The sequence below is a fragment of the Ovis aries genome, chromosome 17, assembly GCF_016772045.2.
Source record: "Ovis aries strain OAR_USU_Benz2616 breed Rambouillet chromosome 17, ARS-UI_Ramb_v3.0, whole genome shotgun sequence".
NCBI lineage: Eukaryota > Metazoa > Chordata > Mammalia > Artiodactyla > Bovidae > Ovis > Ovis aries.
The window spans coordinates 69,453,894-69,469,744 of NC_056070.1; the positions used below are offsets into that span (position 1 = coordinate 69,453,894).

A 15,851-nucleotide genomic window follows, 5' to 3' on the forward strand; every position below is an offset into this window, starting at 1 on the left:
CTCCCACCTCCCTCCCCATAACATCTTTCTGGGTCATCCCCATGCACCAGCCCCAAGCATGCTGCATCCTGCGTCAGACATAGACTGGCGATTCTATTCACATGATAGTATACATGTTAGAATGTCATTCTCCCAAATCATCCCACCCTCTCCCTCTCCCTCTGAGTCCAAAAGTCCGTTATACACATCTGTGTCTCTTCCCCTGTCTTGCATACAGGGTCGTCATTGCCATCTTCCTAAATTCCATATATATGTGTTAGTATACTGTATTGGTGTTTTTCTTTCTGGCTTACTTCACTCTGTATAATCGGCTCCAGTTTCATCCATCTCATCAGAACTGATTCAAATGAATTCTTTTTAACAGCTGAGTTCTTTCCTTCTTATTTTAAAGATTTTTGATGTGGACTATGTCTTTTAGTCTTTATTGAATTTGTTACAACATAGCTTCTGCTTTATGTTGTGGTTTTCTAGCCCTGAGGCATGTGGGACTTTTAACTCCCCGGTCAGGGACTGAACTCACACCCCCTGCATTGGAAGGGGAAGTCTAACCCCTGGACTGCCAAGGAAGTACTGGCATTCAGCTAGTTTGCTTTGCATGGCTGCAGAGACCTTGCTCAGACTCTGTGCTCCATCGCTTCTGGTGGATGGGGGACTGGGTCCACAGAAGGAGGCCTGGGGTCTACAGGACCTCACCTGGCTCACCAGAAGACCCGCACCTTCCCAAGCATGATTATGTCCTTGCCTAAAACAGGCTTTGGGAGATCAAGAAACCTCTTATTAACCAGGGAAGACGAGAGCACAGAGTTTGAGAGTGGGGAAGGGACCAGAGGCGGGCTTCTTGCTGGCAAAGCACCTAGAGAGTGGGGCTCAAGGAGGCTCCCAGTCCCTGGGAAGGGCCTGGGCAGCCAGGATGCTAATGCTTGGCAGCAAGGACCCCTTTCACAGGGACGTCTGGCCACTCACTCACGGGGACGTCACCCGAGTGGCCTGCAGGGATCCAGAGCCGGGGGTCGGGTCTTCAGAGGTACTGGGGGCCACTGGCCTGGCCCAGCCAGAGGGCAGGGGGCAGGGTGAAGGCTGGCAGGGCGGCATGCCCATCCAGCCAGATGGATGGCTTCACTGACAACTAGAGTCAACTCCAGAGCCCAGTCAGCTTGGCAGCTTCCTGCTGGGTGCAGTCCTTCCAGCAGAGCAGGCAGTGGTCCTGACTGTGGGCTGTGGGCTGTGGGCTGTGGGCCCCGGGAGAGCCAGCCATTGAGGAACAAAGCCTTCACGGGCCTGCTGCTGAGTCGCATCTGGGGAGCGGGAGGAGGAGGGCTGGCAGCCCACCTTCAGCTGTCCCCCTGGTGAGACGCAAAGATGGAGGAAAAGCCTGATGGTTCTCCTAAGGAGCAAGTCCGAGTCCAGGCTGGGCGCCCTGGGATGGCAGCTCCACTCTGCACCCCAGCACGCCCATTGCATCTCCCTTCAGCTCTGCTTGGGTCCTGGCCCCACTCAGAGCCAGAAAGAAACCAGGCTGAAGGTCGGCTGGATCACAGTGGGTGGGGGCGGGGTGGGGGACAGTGGGAATTCCCGAGAGACTCGGCTCTGCGGAAGGCTGTGTGTGGCTCTTCCGCCGATGGCTGTCCCTGCCAGGGCTCACTCCCTTTCTGATTTTCCCTCCAAAGGCGGTAGAGCCAACCCGGACAGCTGACGCTCTGTCAGAACAGAGACCACCCCCGCCCCAGCCCCGCTCCAGCCCTGCCCATCCCTCTCCCCAGCTGCCTCCAGCCGGCCCTGGGGCGCATCCCTGCTGAGCCCCTACTTGTGGAGAATGGGGCTTCCCTGCTCTTCCGGCCTGAGCAGTGCTCCCTGCAGCTGGGGCTCAGGCACACCCCCCTAAACCAGGGTCAGGCGTGGATGCGCCCTAGGATGCGGGGACCTGGTCAGGAAGGACACAAGGGCAGCTTCTGCAGGCAGAACCTTCCCTCCTGGACACCGACTCATCCTCAGGGTTCTCTCTGTGAACAGGGGATGCAGTGTCCACCAGGATCTTCCCGTGATCCAACACACTGGGGGTCCCCTTCCTGCTGGGCCGCCGAGCCAGGCGGGCCCACAAGGAGCTGAGACAGCGAGGTGAGCTGAGGTGGGAGGCTCTCTGTGGTCCCTTTCTGCACCGCTCTGCCTGGAAGGGCAGGGACAGGGCAGGGTGCTGAGGGGTCGGAGAGCTCGGGCACAGGGGCGGCGGGGTCTTCACTGCAGTGGGGACTGTCTCGAGTCCTCGAGACCCTGAATCTTCTCCTCAGAGGCCTTGTCGGGCAGCAGCACCTCGACGGTGTAGCTGATCTTCTTGGCGTGTATCAGGCTGTAGGTGTTGTCGAAGCGCAGGACGTCTGCAGAGACAGAGGAGGAAGCAGGCAAAGCGAGCCCAGCATACCTGCACACCCGGGTGCCCTTAGGAAGGGGCCGCCCAGGACCGTGGGTGGGGCGGGTGGGTCAGCCACGGCCTGGCTCCCAGCCCATGCCTCCCAACTATCTCCTTGGCTGATGCTTGTGCTAACCGCAGGAGTCACAGTAACCGCCAGCATGCATCAGCCCGTCTCTGGGCATCATGTCAGGGCTCACAGCTCCCTGAATCTTCAAAGTGGCCCCACGGGAAGTACGATCATAGCCACGTTACGGATAAGGAAACGGGCTTACAGAGGTTGATGAGACCTGATGATTCCAGAGCAAGGGAGGGGAGGGACTGGGATTCCCTTATCCTGATGTTCCAACCCAGAGGGGATCCCTACTTTCCCCATCAGCCACTTTCTCCTGTCTTTAAAAATATTTTTTTTTAATATTTTTATTTTACTTATTTGGCTGCACCAGGTCTTAGCAGTGGCATGGGAAGACTTTTCTGTGGCACGCAGGATCTAGTTCACTGATCAGAGATCGAATCCAGGCCTCCTGCACTGAGAACGCAGAGTCTCAGCCACTGGACCACCTAGGAGGTCCCTAAAATTTTTATTATTAAAAAAAAAAAAACACTTCTGGGTCGTGCTGTGCAGCATGTGGGATCCTAGTTTGTCAACCAGGGGGACAACAAGATCCTATTTCCGGGCTGTGCGCTCAGATAGGCATGGCGGCCCTCTCATACCTGGGCATTGTTGGGAGGGGCCCGGAGCCCAGTCAGGTGGTGGGCTGTGACCCCTGCATTGGAAGTGCAGAGTCCTAACCACTGGACCACCAGGAAGTCCCTCTTATGTCTCTGTTAGAGGTATTTTGTTCACTGCCAAGGTCCAACATGAGTCTGGATCTGAGGAGTCATCCAGGGTTCTGTCTGCACCCTTCTAATCCCTGCTTTGCACAGAAAAGTGAACTGAGTGTGCCTGGCTCATACACTCAGTTGTGTCCGACTCTTTGTGACGCCATGGACTGTAGCCCGCCAGGCTCCTCTGTCCATGGGATCTCCCAGGCAAGAATACTGGAGTGGGTTGCCATTTCCTCCTCCAAGGGATCCTCCCGACCCAGGGATCAAACCCATCCCACGCCTCCTTCATTGGCAGGTGGATTCTTTACCACTAGCACCACCTGGGAAGCCCTGGTTGAACCCATTCTCCTTCTCCAGGGACCATCAACCTCGTGCTGTTCCCCGCAGAGGTGGGAGGTCAGCGATAGCCCTGGGCAACACCGCTTCTGCCAAAACCGACCAGCCCAAGAGGCCTAGGAATGGGGGACAGACACCTGGAAGGGTCATCTCCTCGGGTGGTCCACGCAGGTGGGCAGCCTGGGAGCCCTGATGCTGAGCCCATGGCTGTTTTCCAGCTGTCTCTCATTTAGCCTGTCGAGTGCGGTGAAGGGTCTTCCCAGGAGCTGAGTCCACGGGGCTGCCAACCCTGCGCTCCACCACACCTCTCCGCTCTTGTACCCACACCTGGGAGCCTCTCCTCAGATCCAACCTGAAGCTGATGCCCCGGCGTCCAGGGTATCTAGGGGCTTGCACAGAGCCGCACACCCACCCCGAGAGCTGGAAATAGGAGCAAACAGAGGGGCCAGACCGGCAAGAGAAGTCAGATCATTCCTCCACCATGAGGAGGAAAGCAACCCCAGCGAACCCTGCAGCTCTTACAGACGCCGGCTTCCGTGCAGGTGAGGCTCCCGTCCTCCGGCACCATGTGGGCATTGTAGTGCTGGCTGGCCAGCACCTCCGTCATCTCTCCGGCCCGCTGCCGCTCCCCCATCTTAGTCTTCAGGAAAACCCCGAAGCCGATGTCCCCTCCGTCTGACGCGAACTGCCACCTGCAGGGGACAGGGCCCCACTGACCGCCACCTGCCTGGGCTCCAGGCCCCTCCCGACCGTGCCCAGGTGTGTGTGTGTGTTGGGGGCGCCGTGCCCACCTGAGCACGCAGCCCGGGAACAGGATCTCGTTGTCCACCTGCAGGGAGGAGCCTCGGCCCACGGTCGCCTGGTGGTCGTACTGCACCCTCACATGGTTGCGCAGGTAGTAATGCTGGGGCACGTCGCCCCCGTAGTTGATCTGTGGGCGAGGGTGGTGAGCGGGCGCCGCACCACGGCCATCTCCCCTTCCTCCCCGTCCTCTGGGCATCGGACCTTGGTCAGGCACTTGGGGTTGCCGTCGGGGTCAGTCATGGTCCCCCCGAACTCCACGGGCAGCTGGTCAGGGCTGATGAACTTAGGCAACTCTTGCTTCCAGTTGCCTGTGGGGACAAAAGTGGGGTTCTGTGGCGGGGGGGTGGTGGTCAGGGGCTCAACAGAGGGCAGTGGGGCCAAGCCTAGGGAGAGACCTGATGTGTCCTACACGGCTCCCCTGGGCACCAACTCCTGAGAACACCCAGGAGCTCCGCATGGCCACCCAGGCCATCGTCTCGGGCCCGAAGCCTCGAATGAGTGTGCAAAGTTCACTGAGGGTCGGGCCAAGGTCAGGGCCTGAGTAAAGAGGAGGAGCTACACAGAAGTGGAGCCTCTGGCATCAGCCTCTGCTTCCAGGCAGATGCAGAGGCGTCACAGCTGGGAGGCCGGGTCACTCACCTCCCAGAATCACCATCTTCCTTCGGGTTTCCTCACCCATGAACGACTTGACCAAGTTGAAGGCCACGGGGAACAGCTTGGGGGCTGGAACACACAAACCCCCCTGAGAAGTTGGACCGGAGAGGACCTGGATACACAGGTCACAGCCAAAGGCATGGGTGGGACATGGGTTGGACAGATCCAGATGCTGCCATTTCCTGCTGTGAGACCTTCAGCTACTCACTCACCCTCTCTGAGGCTTAGCACTCCTAACTGAAAAGTGGAGATAAAAAGAAACAGTAAATGGTTGCCTCCTCTTCCCCTGTGGTAGGGCATCAGCAATGTTGATTCCCCAGGGGCGCCTCTTCCTTTCCACACTCTCAGCTTGCCCATGTTGCCTTGGCACCCTCTTGGGTGCAAGTAGGCGGCATCTGCACTCGACCTCATATTCCAGCAGGATGACTCAAGCTTGCTGGGTGCTTTCTATGGGCCAGGCTCTGTGCTACACTTTCCCCACAGACTATCTCATGTAACCTCACAGCTGTCTTATAGGGAAGGTGCCACTGTATCCCCATTTTACAGAATGGGAAAACTGAGGCTCAATGAGGTGGCATTGATTTGCTCCAATGACTTGATGGGAAGCCAGATCATCTGACCCTAGAACATGTGCAGTGAGTCCTTTGTCACGTAGCCGTTGCAGGCACGGACTCTTTCCACTTCACGGAGTCTCAGTCCATGGACTCTCTGATGCCAGTCCCCAACCAGGTCGGTAAAGAAAATTACAGTAAACATTTAGAGACATGGTGTATTTGATGTTGTTGCAGCACACGAGAGCATGATTTTGTATATTCCAAAAGAATCACCAAAGGACTGAGCTGAACAAACAAAGACCCATTCTCCACTCAGGAGGGTTTGACAGTCCCAGGTCGGGGTGGCTTCCCTGCTGTCCCCCTCCCCCATTCCTCACCCTTCCCAGCCCAGGAGGTCATCCCCATGGTGGGCTCACCTCGAACAACAATTAAATTCTTCATCGTCTCCGGATAATTTGCTTCCAGAATGGCAAAAAACTGTGGGGTCAAGAAGAGTCTGAGCGAGGCCAGCTTCCAACACCTCCAGTCCCCGGATTTCTGCAGTCCCTGATGCTGCTGAGACGCGAGCCCCCAAGAGCCCCCTCCCACACCCCAGGAGCCCATCCCGTCCTCCCAGGGAGCATGGCTGTCATCCTCAGCGGAGCTCTTGTTCAGACTTTCTCCTTGGAGGCTGGATCCCCAGGTCAGCTTCACTGGCTGCTGTCTGGGGCCCCTGGGAAATGACCCCGCCTCCATGGACCGGAAGCTGGTGTGGGCAGTGTGGCTCCCTGTTGGCTTGGAGCCAACGGCCAACCTCACCTGCTGGTAAACCTCCACCGCTGGCTTCCAGAGGTGTCTCAGGCTCAGCCCTTCCATGTCAAAGACCATCACGGCTGTGTCGACCCTCCTGCCCAGCTGCACAGGGCAGAGCAGGTACTTGGGTCAGATGACGGCTCCAGCCAGGAGATCCTGGGCAGAGAGTGCCCCCGAGGATCCCTCCCTCCACTGACCTGCCCCCTCCCCCAGCTGCCCACAGCATTTTCCAAACAGACAGAGCCCATCCAGGGTCTAAGGAGGTGCCACTCTGAGCCTTAGCGTGGTGGCCCTCACACACTGCTCAACACTGTAGCCTGGAATGAGCTAACTGTAATTAAAGACATCATTTGTTCACTGGGCATCTTCACGTCCAGTAGTATCCTTGTCAGCCAGTGATGCAGCCCCACAGGTGAATCCAAGCCAGAACTGCTGCTGGGGGGCTGTGTGGCTTTGAAAGTGTTAGTCGCTCAGTCATGTCTGACTTTGAGCCCAGGGACTGCAGCCCACCAGTCTCCTCTGTCCATGGACTTCTCCAGGCAGGAATACTGGAGTGGGTTGCCATTCTCCCCTCCAGGGGATCTTCCCAATCCAGGGATCGAACCTGGATCTCCCTGCATTGCAGGCAGATTCTTTACCATCTGAGCCACCAGGCCTTGGGTAGATTTTTAACCCCTCTGACCCTTACTTTTTTCCTCTGTAAGATGGGGATAATTCCAGGCCCTGAGAGATCAGCTGTGAGGATTCAACGAACCCAGGGTCCGGTGCTTGGCCAGCGCCTGTTTAACAGATACTAACTAGTGCCACCACCACCTTAACTGCTGGCTCCAATTGGAAACGTCTGTGAAGTGGGAGACCCTGCTTTGAGCCTCTAAGTGAGCCATCTACATGAGAACACACACGCACGACACACAGCATTAGGTAATTCTCTCCTGCCTGCCACAAATCTCGGTGGAGGATCTGTTTTGTGCCCTGCTCTGTGCCAGATGCTGGGGATGCAGGCCCTGTCCTTGTGTGGAGTCCCATGGGGACACATATATATTAGCCATAATATCCCACAGTGCCATAACAGCTTTAGACACTTAGACTCACAAAACCAACCCGGCCACACTTGGCATTAGATTCCCTCTGAAGGCTAGTGACCAGGAAGCAGAGTCAGGGGCCAAGAGAAGCCCTGCAAAGGCGGGTGTGGTCCTTCTTGGCTTAGAAGCCCCGTGCCCCACATATTTTGGTAGTAACTCCCTAGAGGCACCAGGGATGTGCCCAGATTGAAGGGTCACCAGCTTTGGGGGAAAGCCCAAAGCAATGGGATTCACAGTTACACAATCAAGGGACATCTTTTCTGTAAGCAAAGCTGACCACGCATTGTTCCTAGGGATCCGGGGGAACAGAGCTAGAGGATTCGTAGCACCAAGGTCAGCGTCTCACCCGAGGTCAGAGGGGAAGGGCTTTGGCCACCCTTGGTGTGCACCAGCAGAGAATGGTGCACGTGTCAGATGCTCGTGTTAGACGCTTGTGCAAGTGTGACGGCAGGAGAAGCAGAGCCCAGTGTGCAGGAGGCCAGGGAGGAGCGGGTGCCTCCCTCGCGGGCCCTGGTGCCAGCCTTTGGACAGACGGGACCCGCCACGTGCCCTCTGCCCGCTCGCATACCTTCTGACTCTGCTGCTCACACTCGTGCAAAAGCAGCTCGCAGACCCTGATGCGCTTCCGGATCAGCTCCTGCTTGGAGGCTGATAGGAGGAGGCCCTTGGGGTCCATGGTCCCGATGATGTCGAACCACACGGGGCAGCCCTCATAGTCGTAGCCGCACAGGCCGCCGGCGTCGTACCGCTGGACCACCTGGACACGGGGTGAGGTCCTGACTCGAAGCAGCCCCCCAGGCCAGGTCCCCACTCCCTCGGGCGGCTGGACGCGGTGGGTGAGTTGAGGGGGCAGCAGTGGCCTGGGGGACCCCACGTGGGCTCACCTCTGAGGGCTTCCACTCGAGGATGTTGTCCAGGTCCTGTTGCTTGCGGAACTCCACATGCTGCGGAGGCACGGCTGGACTTGCAGACTGCCTGCCCCAGAGGTTCACAGGCCACGCCCCTCTGCCCACGGACACCAGGATCCCGCCAGAGCCACCCCAGGCACCACCAACATAGGACTGGGGGTGGGAACGCCGGGACGAGGGCTGTGGGGGACCCGCATCTGAGGCAGAAAGGGATGGAGGGGGAAGGACTGGGCAAGAGTCCCCGGCCTCTGTCAATAATCCCTGGGGATAATTCCGGGGGTGCAACGTGTAGGAGACAGGATGCTCGTGAGCACGGGGTCTCACCTTACGGAGCATGTCCTCTGATCTCTGCAGGTCAAAGTTCCGGGCTGCAAGAAGGAGTGGTAAGAGGAGGCTGGAGGCAGAATGCAGCCTAAGCTATTCTCTGACAACTCATAAAGAGATAAGCTCCAGGGGCAAGGAAGGTACACCTTCCTGATGCTCCAGGAATACACCGGGAGTCTGGAATTTTTTTTTTTTTTTAAAGCAAGGATCTTTAATCCTCTTGAAGACTGTGGAAGGCCCCTGATTTCATTTTCCAGGACTTAAAAAAAGAGATTTATTGAAGTATAGTTGATTTATAATGTCATATTAATTTCTGCTCTACAGCAAAGTGATCCAGTTATACATACATATGTGTTCTTTTTCATAATGGTTTACTATAGGATACTGAATATAGTATCTAGTAGCAATGGCACCCCACTCCAGCACTCTTGCCTGGAAAATCCCATGGATGGAGGAGCCTGGTGGGCTGCAGTCCATGGGGTCGCGAAGAGCTGGACACGACTGAGTGACTTCACTTTCACTTTTCACTATCATGCATTGGAGAAGGAAATGGCAACCCACTCCAGTGTTCTTGCCTGGAGAATCCCAGGGACGGGGGAGCCTGGTGGGCTGCCGTCTATGGGGTCACACAGAGTCAGACACGACTGAAGCGACTTAGCAGCAGCAGCAGCAGCAACGATTGCCAAGGCAACGATATTTATCACATTACATAGTCATATTCCTCAGAGTCAGACATGACTGAAGCTACTTAGCAGCAGCAGCAGCAGCAGCATATACTATCCAGGCCTTTATTTTTTAGATATTTATTTATCTGGCTGTGCCGGGTCTTAGCAGCAGCACTTTTGAGTCTTTGTTGCAGCACGTGGGATGCTGTGGCGGCATGTAGCATCTAGTTCCCTGACCAGGGATCAAACCAGGGCCCCCTGCATTAAGAAAGAGCTCAGAGACTTAGCCACTGGACCACCAGAGAAATTCCTCCAGACCTTTTAAACTTGTTCACTCTAGAGCTGATCTAGCCTGCAACCTTTAACATCCCCCAGGAAGCAGAGATGCCCCCGGTGTTAGGAGGGGTAAGAGCATGGGCTTTGGAGTCAGATTTGAGCTTAAACTCTAGTTTTGTCCTTTTATTTGCTGTGCAACCATGAGTAAGTCACTTACATTCTCTGAGCCTTAGTTTATCTGGGACTATCATTTTAAGAGTTATTCAAAGGATGTCCTGAAGGACTTTTGTCTTATAAATAACATTTGAACCTTTTCTGAGGCCCTTTTCTGCATCGAGATAGCCATACAATTTCTTATCTTTAACTCCATTACTGTGTTCGATGACACTGATAGGTTCTCCTTTCTTGTCTTTTTTTTGGCTGTATGACTTGTGGGATTGTCCTGATGAGGGAGCGAACCAGTGCCCCCTGAAATGGAAGCTCTAAGTCTAACCACTGGACCACCAGGGAATTCCCTAAGTTTTCTGATGTTGAACACTTCTTGCATACCCAAGATAAACTCTCCTTGATACTATTGCATAATTTTAATACCTTCTTGGATTCTGTTATGCAATATTTTATTTAGACATCTTTACATCTACATTAGTAAGTGAAATGAGCCTAGAATTTCCTTTTATTGTCCTTAGCTAGCTTGGGAATCAAACGTGCCCAAGCCTCATAAAATAAATCTCACTCTTTCACATATTTGAAAACAACTCAAACAATTTGTATACCTAGAAATTAGCTGGTATTAAAACTGGAGGAATTCACCTGCAAAGCCATTTGTGGTCTGAGTTTGGAGGGGAGGGGACGTTTTTATTACCATTTAAATGTCTTTCATATTTACTGATCTGTTGAGAGCTTTCTTTGTCTTCTTCCAGGAATGTATCCATTTCATTTAAATTTTCAAATTTGTTAGTGCATAAATCATAGCTGATATTCTTTTATTGACTTTAAAAATATCTGTGAGATGTCTCTAGGAGATTTTTCTGCTGAGAACCAGAGAGTGGTTTCTGGTCCTATAGACAGTGGTTTGGACACTGCTACTGGGTCCTCAAAACTTTTTTACTATGTGTCAGACTTGGAGTACCGGGCAGGCACAGTCCCTGCCCTCGTGGAGGTGGCATCCAAGAGGGAGAGATGGACCCAGACGAGGGATGGGGACAAAGGAAAACAAAGGAATCAGCCTCAGAGGGTCAGGAAAGCTCCTCAGCCTCTGGCTGAGCTCAGCCCTGGCCTTTGACCCTGTCTGGAGCCTGTGAGGCTGGGAGGAGAGCTGAGCTGAAGGGGGCGGGGCCGCATCAGCAGATCTGCGGCACTGTGAAGGGGAGGCGTCGGACGCCTGCACCCTCTTCCCGTCTCAGGTCCTTTTCCTTCCCCTGACCCAGCCGCCTGCAGCGCATACGGTTTCACTCTTTTATCTAAGACCCACGAGGTACCTGAAAAGCTGATTTTTAAACCCAAAAAGATTCAAAGGAGGAGGAGAGAGGTCTGAGGCTGTATCAAGTGGCTTTAAGAAATCTACCGTCCCCAAAATGGTCCAGATGAACCTATTGGCGGAGCAGGAATAGAGGTGCAGATGTAAAGAATGGATGTGTGGACTCAGGGAGGAAGGGGAGGCTGGGGCAAACCGAGGGAGCAGCCCTGACACACACACTCGCTGTGTAAAGCAGACAGGATGCAGGCTGGGGGTGGGTGCTCGGGGCCTGATGACCCAGAGGGGCGGGATGGGAGGGTGGGTGCTCGCCCCGTGATGACCCAGAGGGGCAGACAGGATGCAGGATGGGGGGGTGGGTGCTCGGGGCCTGATGACCCAGAGGGGCGGGATGGGAGGGTGGGTGCTCGCCCCGTGATGACCCAGAGGGGCGGGATGGGGGGTGGGTGCTCGCCCCGTGATGACCCAGAGGGGCAGACAGGATGCAGGATGGGGGGGTGGGTGCTCGGCCCCGTGATGACCCAGAGGGGTGGGATGGGGGTGGGTGCTCGGGGCCTGATGACCCAGAGGGGCGGGATCGGGGGGTTGGTGCTCAGGGCCCTGTGATCACCTAGAGGGGCGGGAGGGAAGTGCAAGGGGAAGGGCATGTATGTATACATAGAACCGATTCACTTTGTTGTACAGCAGAAACTAACAGCATTGTAAAGCAATTATACTCCACATTAAAAAAAAAAAGAAAAGAAATCTACTGTTCCAACTCCTTTTTTAGCTTGGGTGGGGAAAAAGACATTAAAACGACATTAAAAATGAAATAGAAACTGCCTCAGCCAAGAGGGCCTAAAAAGACAGGACAAGAAAATGGAATGTGGTGTCCTGGATAGGATCCCGGAATGGAAAAAAACTAAGCAAGTCTAAATAAAACACAGATCTTAATTACTAATCACACAGCAATAATGGTTCATTAAAGGTCACAGACATACATATGAAGGCAAAGTGTTAACGCTCAGCATCTATGGGAACTTTCTGTACTATCTTCACAACTCTACTGTAAATCTTTATAGAATGGTTCTAAAAAATGAAGTTTGTTAAAAAAAAAAAAAAAAACAAAAAAACAACCAATGATCAAATGAAACAGAACAGAAGGGAGGCCTTCCTCTGTGCAGGCTCTGTGTGCGCCCATGACCTCAGGTGTGACTCACAGCACCTTGAAGGTAGAGACCAACATTACACAGGCCAGGAAACCAAGGCAGCTTGTATGGGCACCCAGCTAGCAATCACTGTTCTGTCTGATTCCAGCCTGGCTTCTGACTTCTCTCCTGGCTCAAGCTCAAAAGCCATCCCATGGGATATGCTGAGATGACATGAAGTTGATCCCCTAAGTTCTAGGGTGGTTTCTGTCATTCTAACTAATCTGCACTACTGTGGCAATTCCTGGAGGAAATTCCTCCTCTGCCTTCAATTACACCCATTCTCTGAACGTTCACTCGGCACTTGGTGTCAGGTCCCTGAGAGAACGACACCTGAAGCCCTGTCTTCAAGGAACTGGAGACAGACCCAAGGGCAAGTCCTGAAGACAGTTCAGTGGTATTTACTCAAGACCTGGCCAGGCCTGTCATCCTGAGAATGTCCCAGGTGTCACCCCTAACCCCACCTCACCCTGTTGCCCACCCATGCCAGGCACTACACCCTCTCATTTAATTCATAACACCCTTGGGGAGGTGGCCTTATGCTCACTTTATGGATGAAGAAACTGAGGCGCTGTAGGATTTTTGGGCTGTGCTGATTTGGAGGGGAACTGAGATTCCAGCCCACTCTTGAGGGTTGTCCCCCAAAGTCTCCCACCCGCTTTCCTGAAGCACCCTCCATTCCCTGCCACCCTGTCAGCCTCCAACGACCCCAGCTGGCCTCACCTCGGAGCCAGCGCAGGAGGAAGTGGTCATCAGCCTTGGGCAGTGTGGGGAGCAGGTCCTGAAGGTTGTCCCGGAACTGAGGGAGAGGATGAAATAGTCAGAGGGGCTCCCACAATCCCAACCCTGTCCCAGACCTTCCCAGCCTCAGTCTGCCGGTCAGCCCTGCCCAGGGACCCCACAGAGTTAGCAGCACGTGCCCGGACCAGGCTGCGACCTGGGAATGGGCCAACCCTCAGCCCACCATGGCAGGAAGAGTAGGATTCTTCTCAAACCTGAGGGGTTCTTTGTCCCACAAGACCCTTGTTCTGTAGGTTTGAGGGAGGGTTGTGCCATCTCTGTTTTTATAAACATCCCTGGTGAATCTGATGCAGGCCCACCAGAACATTCTGGAGACGTTGCCTGTATATTGCATCATGAGGGTCAGGACTTGGAAGCAAGTAGCTTAACCTTTCTGATACTCAGTTTCCGTGTCTATGAAGTGGGGATAATGATACATTTGTGCCAGTCAAAGGGGTTTGTAAAGGTAAAGGCTTTAGATTCAGGCCTGGCTTGCAGCAGGTGCCAGATACATGTGGGGCTCACAAACCAGGAGCCTCAAAAGAAACCCTTCTCCAGCGTCTGAAACTGCCCTTTCACAGGCTTAAGGTGTGAGCCACGGCTGTGATTGGAGAAGGAAATGGCAACCCACTCCAGTATTCTTGCCTGGAGAATCCCATGGACAGAGAAGCCTGGTGGTTTACAGTCCATAGGGTTGCAAAGAGTCAGGCATGACTGATGGACAGAACAGCAACAGTTGCGATGCCCCCCTGTCCCCCGCTGTTGCCACCCTGAATTCACAGCTTCCGGCCTCTGGCCATCTGCAAACTGATTGGTTTTTTTTGTTTTTGGCCATGCCAGAGGGTTGTGGGATCTTAGTTCCCTGACTAGGGATTGAACCCAGGCCACAGCAGTGAGTCCTAACCACTGGATTGCCAAGGAATTCCTGGCAAACAGGATTAATGCTGTAGCACCTAAGAGCTCCTCATGGTTAAGACACTACCAGGTGAGGCCCAGACTTCCCTGGTGGCTCAGATGGTAAAGCGTCTGCCTACAATGCGGGAGACCGGGGTTCAATCCCTGGGTTGGGAAGATTTCTTGGAGAAGGAAATGGCAACCCACTCCAGTACTCTTGCCTGGAAAATCCATGGACGGAGGAGCCTGGTAGACTACAGTCCATGGGGTCCCAAAGAGTCGGACACGACTGAGCGACTTCACTTTCACTTTCAGAGGAGTCCCATAGGACTGTCTTGATAGCACCAATCCCCCCCATCCCCATTTCCCTTTAATGAAAACATTAACAATAGCGAGAAGGCTTGCCGCCTGGGGATTCAGAAAGCCGCGGAGAGAAACCAAGCAAACAAAGGTTGCAATCCGGGCAGGAGACCTGGGTGGCTGTCTGCCCAAGGCTGCCTCAGTGCAAAAGGCAGGGCCAACCTCCTCCACCTCCCTCAAGGGACAGGGCTCGGTGGCCAGGCGCCGGCAGAGGTGGAGAGCGGGACTGAGTCGCAGAAAGGCCCAGAGAGGGGGGCTCCTGGCCCAGGTGGGTGCCCAGCTCCCTGGACAACCTGTGCGCTGGAGCCGACGGGTCCCCTTTCGCGGCTGTGCCCCGGGGGCTGCTCGGGCCCTGCCCCAGCCTGCCCCCTCCCAAGCTCCTCACCCGGGTCAGCGCCTCCTGCTGCTGGGGGCTCAGGTCCCCAACTCGGCCGCTCATGATGCCCTGAGCGCCGGCGTCCAGGGCAGGTCTGCCCGCCCCGCCGCCCGGCCTGTTTTTGACGGACGGGTCGGATGTTGATCCCGCCCCCACGGGCCAAAGAGCACCCCTCCTTCCAGCTTTGCGCCTCCGCTCAGGGCCTTTTCCCACAGTCGCGGAGGCACACCCTACCCGCGGCAGGGAGGTGACCCGCCCCAGAGGGATCCCGGAGCACAGACTCCAGGCGGGGCTTGGGGGGCGGGGAGGGCCACCAGGCTCCTCCCACCTCCCGGCGACCTCGTCCCAGGGGCTCCCACAGGGTCCCACAGGGACAGGCAAGACAGGGGGGCATCAGAGACACGTGGGCAACTTTCAGGGATCATACCAGATCTCCTTCCCAACAAACAATAAATTTGGTTCACCCCCTTGGTGGTCGCGTGCCTTTCTGCCCGCCTGCCCCTGGTCTTGACCACAGGCTGGGGGCTTGTCGGTGCTCCCTAGCCCGTAGGAGCTCCGGGAAATGCAGAATGGTTTCGGCCTTCAAGACAGCCTGGAGGAGGGACTTCCCCGGTGCTCCAGTGGTTAAGACTCCGCTCTGCCGATGCAGGGGATGCCGGTTCCATCCCTGGTTGGGGAACTAGGATCCCACGTGCCCTGAGGTTTGGCAAAAAAAAAAAAAAAAAAAAAAAAAGATGGTCCGGAGGATTGCATAAGGCAACCTGGGATGGGCTCCTAATCATAGTTATTACTGTCAGGACTCACCAGAGCAATGACCTACCGGGGTAGAGAGCTAAAAATGCACCCTCTCCCTCCCTTCCTGAAGCACCCTCCTTTCCCTGCCACCCTGTCAGCCTCCAACGACCCCAGCTGGCCTCACCTCGGAGCCAGCGCGGGAGGAAGTGGTCATCAGCCTTGGGCAGTGTGGGGAGCTCCCTCCCCAGGGTGAGCTCCTCAGCCCAAAGCCTGGGACTGGGAGGTGACAGTGGGCAGATGGCAGCCCCGGGCGGGTGGTGGAGGGTTGGGAAGTCCAAGGTGCTGGGCAGCTGACACAGGTGTCCAGGGCGGCATCCGAGAGCCAGGCAGAGGTCACCAGGGATGGTGAGAAAACCCA

At 55.2% G+C, this 15,851-nt stretch overlaps 1 protein-coding gene across 2 annotated transcripts; it reads right to left on the bottom strand.

Moving 5' to 3' along the window:
- Positions 1 to 392: 392 nt before the first annotated feature.
- Positions 393 to 14,794, bottom strand: LOC101101923 (SEC14-like protein 4). 2 transcript variants are annotated; one of them, XM_027956770.3, is made up of 12 exons: positions 14,708 to 14,794; positions 13,012 to 13,087; positions 8,687 to 8,730; positions 8,339 to 8,398; positions 8,023 to 8,211; positions 6,379 to 6,474; positions 5,997 to 6,057; positions 5,012 to 5,095; positions 4,574 to 4,680; positions 4,360 to 4,499; positions 4,091 to 4,260; positions 393 to 2,372 (listed from the first exon to the last, which is right to left on the bottom strand). In XM_027956770.3, the coding sequence occupies exons 1-12, from the start codon at positions 14,759 to 14,761 to the stop codon at positions 2,233 to 2,235; spliced, it is 1,221 nt and encodes a 406-aa protein (XP_027812571.1). In that variant the 5' UTR covers positions 14,762 to 14,794; the 3' UTR covers positions 393 to 2,232. The 2 variants fall into 2 exon arrangements, with proteins under 2 accessions (XP_027812571.1, XP_027812572.1); XM_027956771.3 differs by having other exon boundaries at positions 393 to 3,988.
- Between the last annotated feature and the right edge of the window lie 1,057 nt (positions 14,795 to 15,851).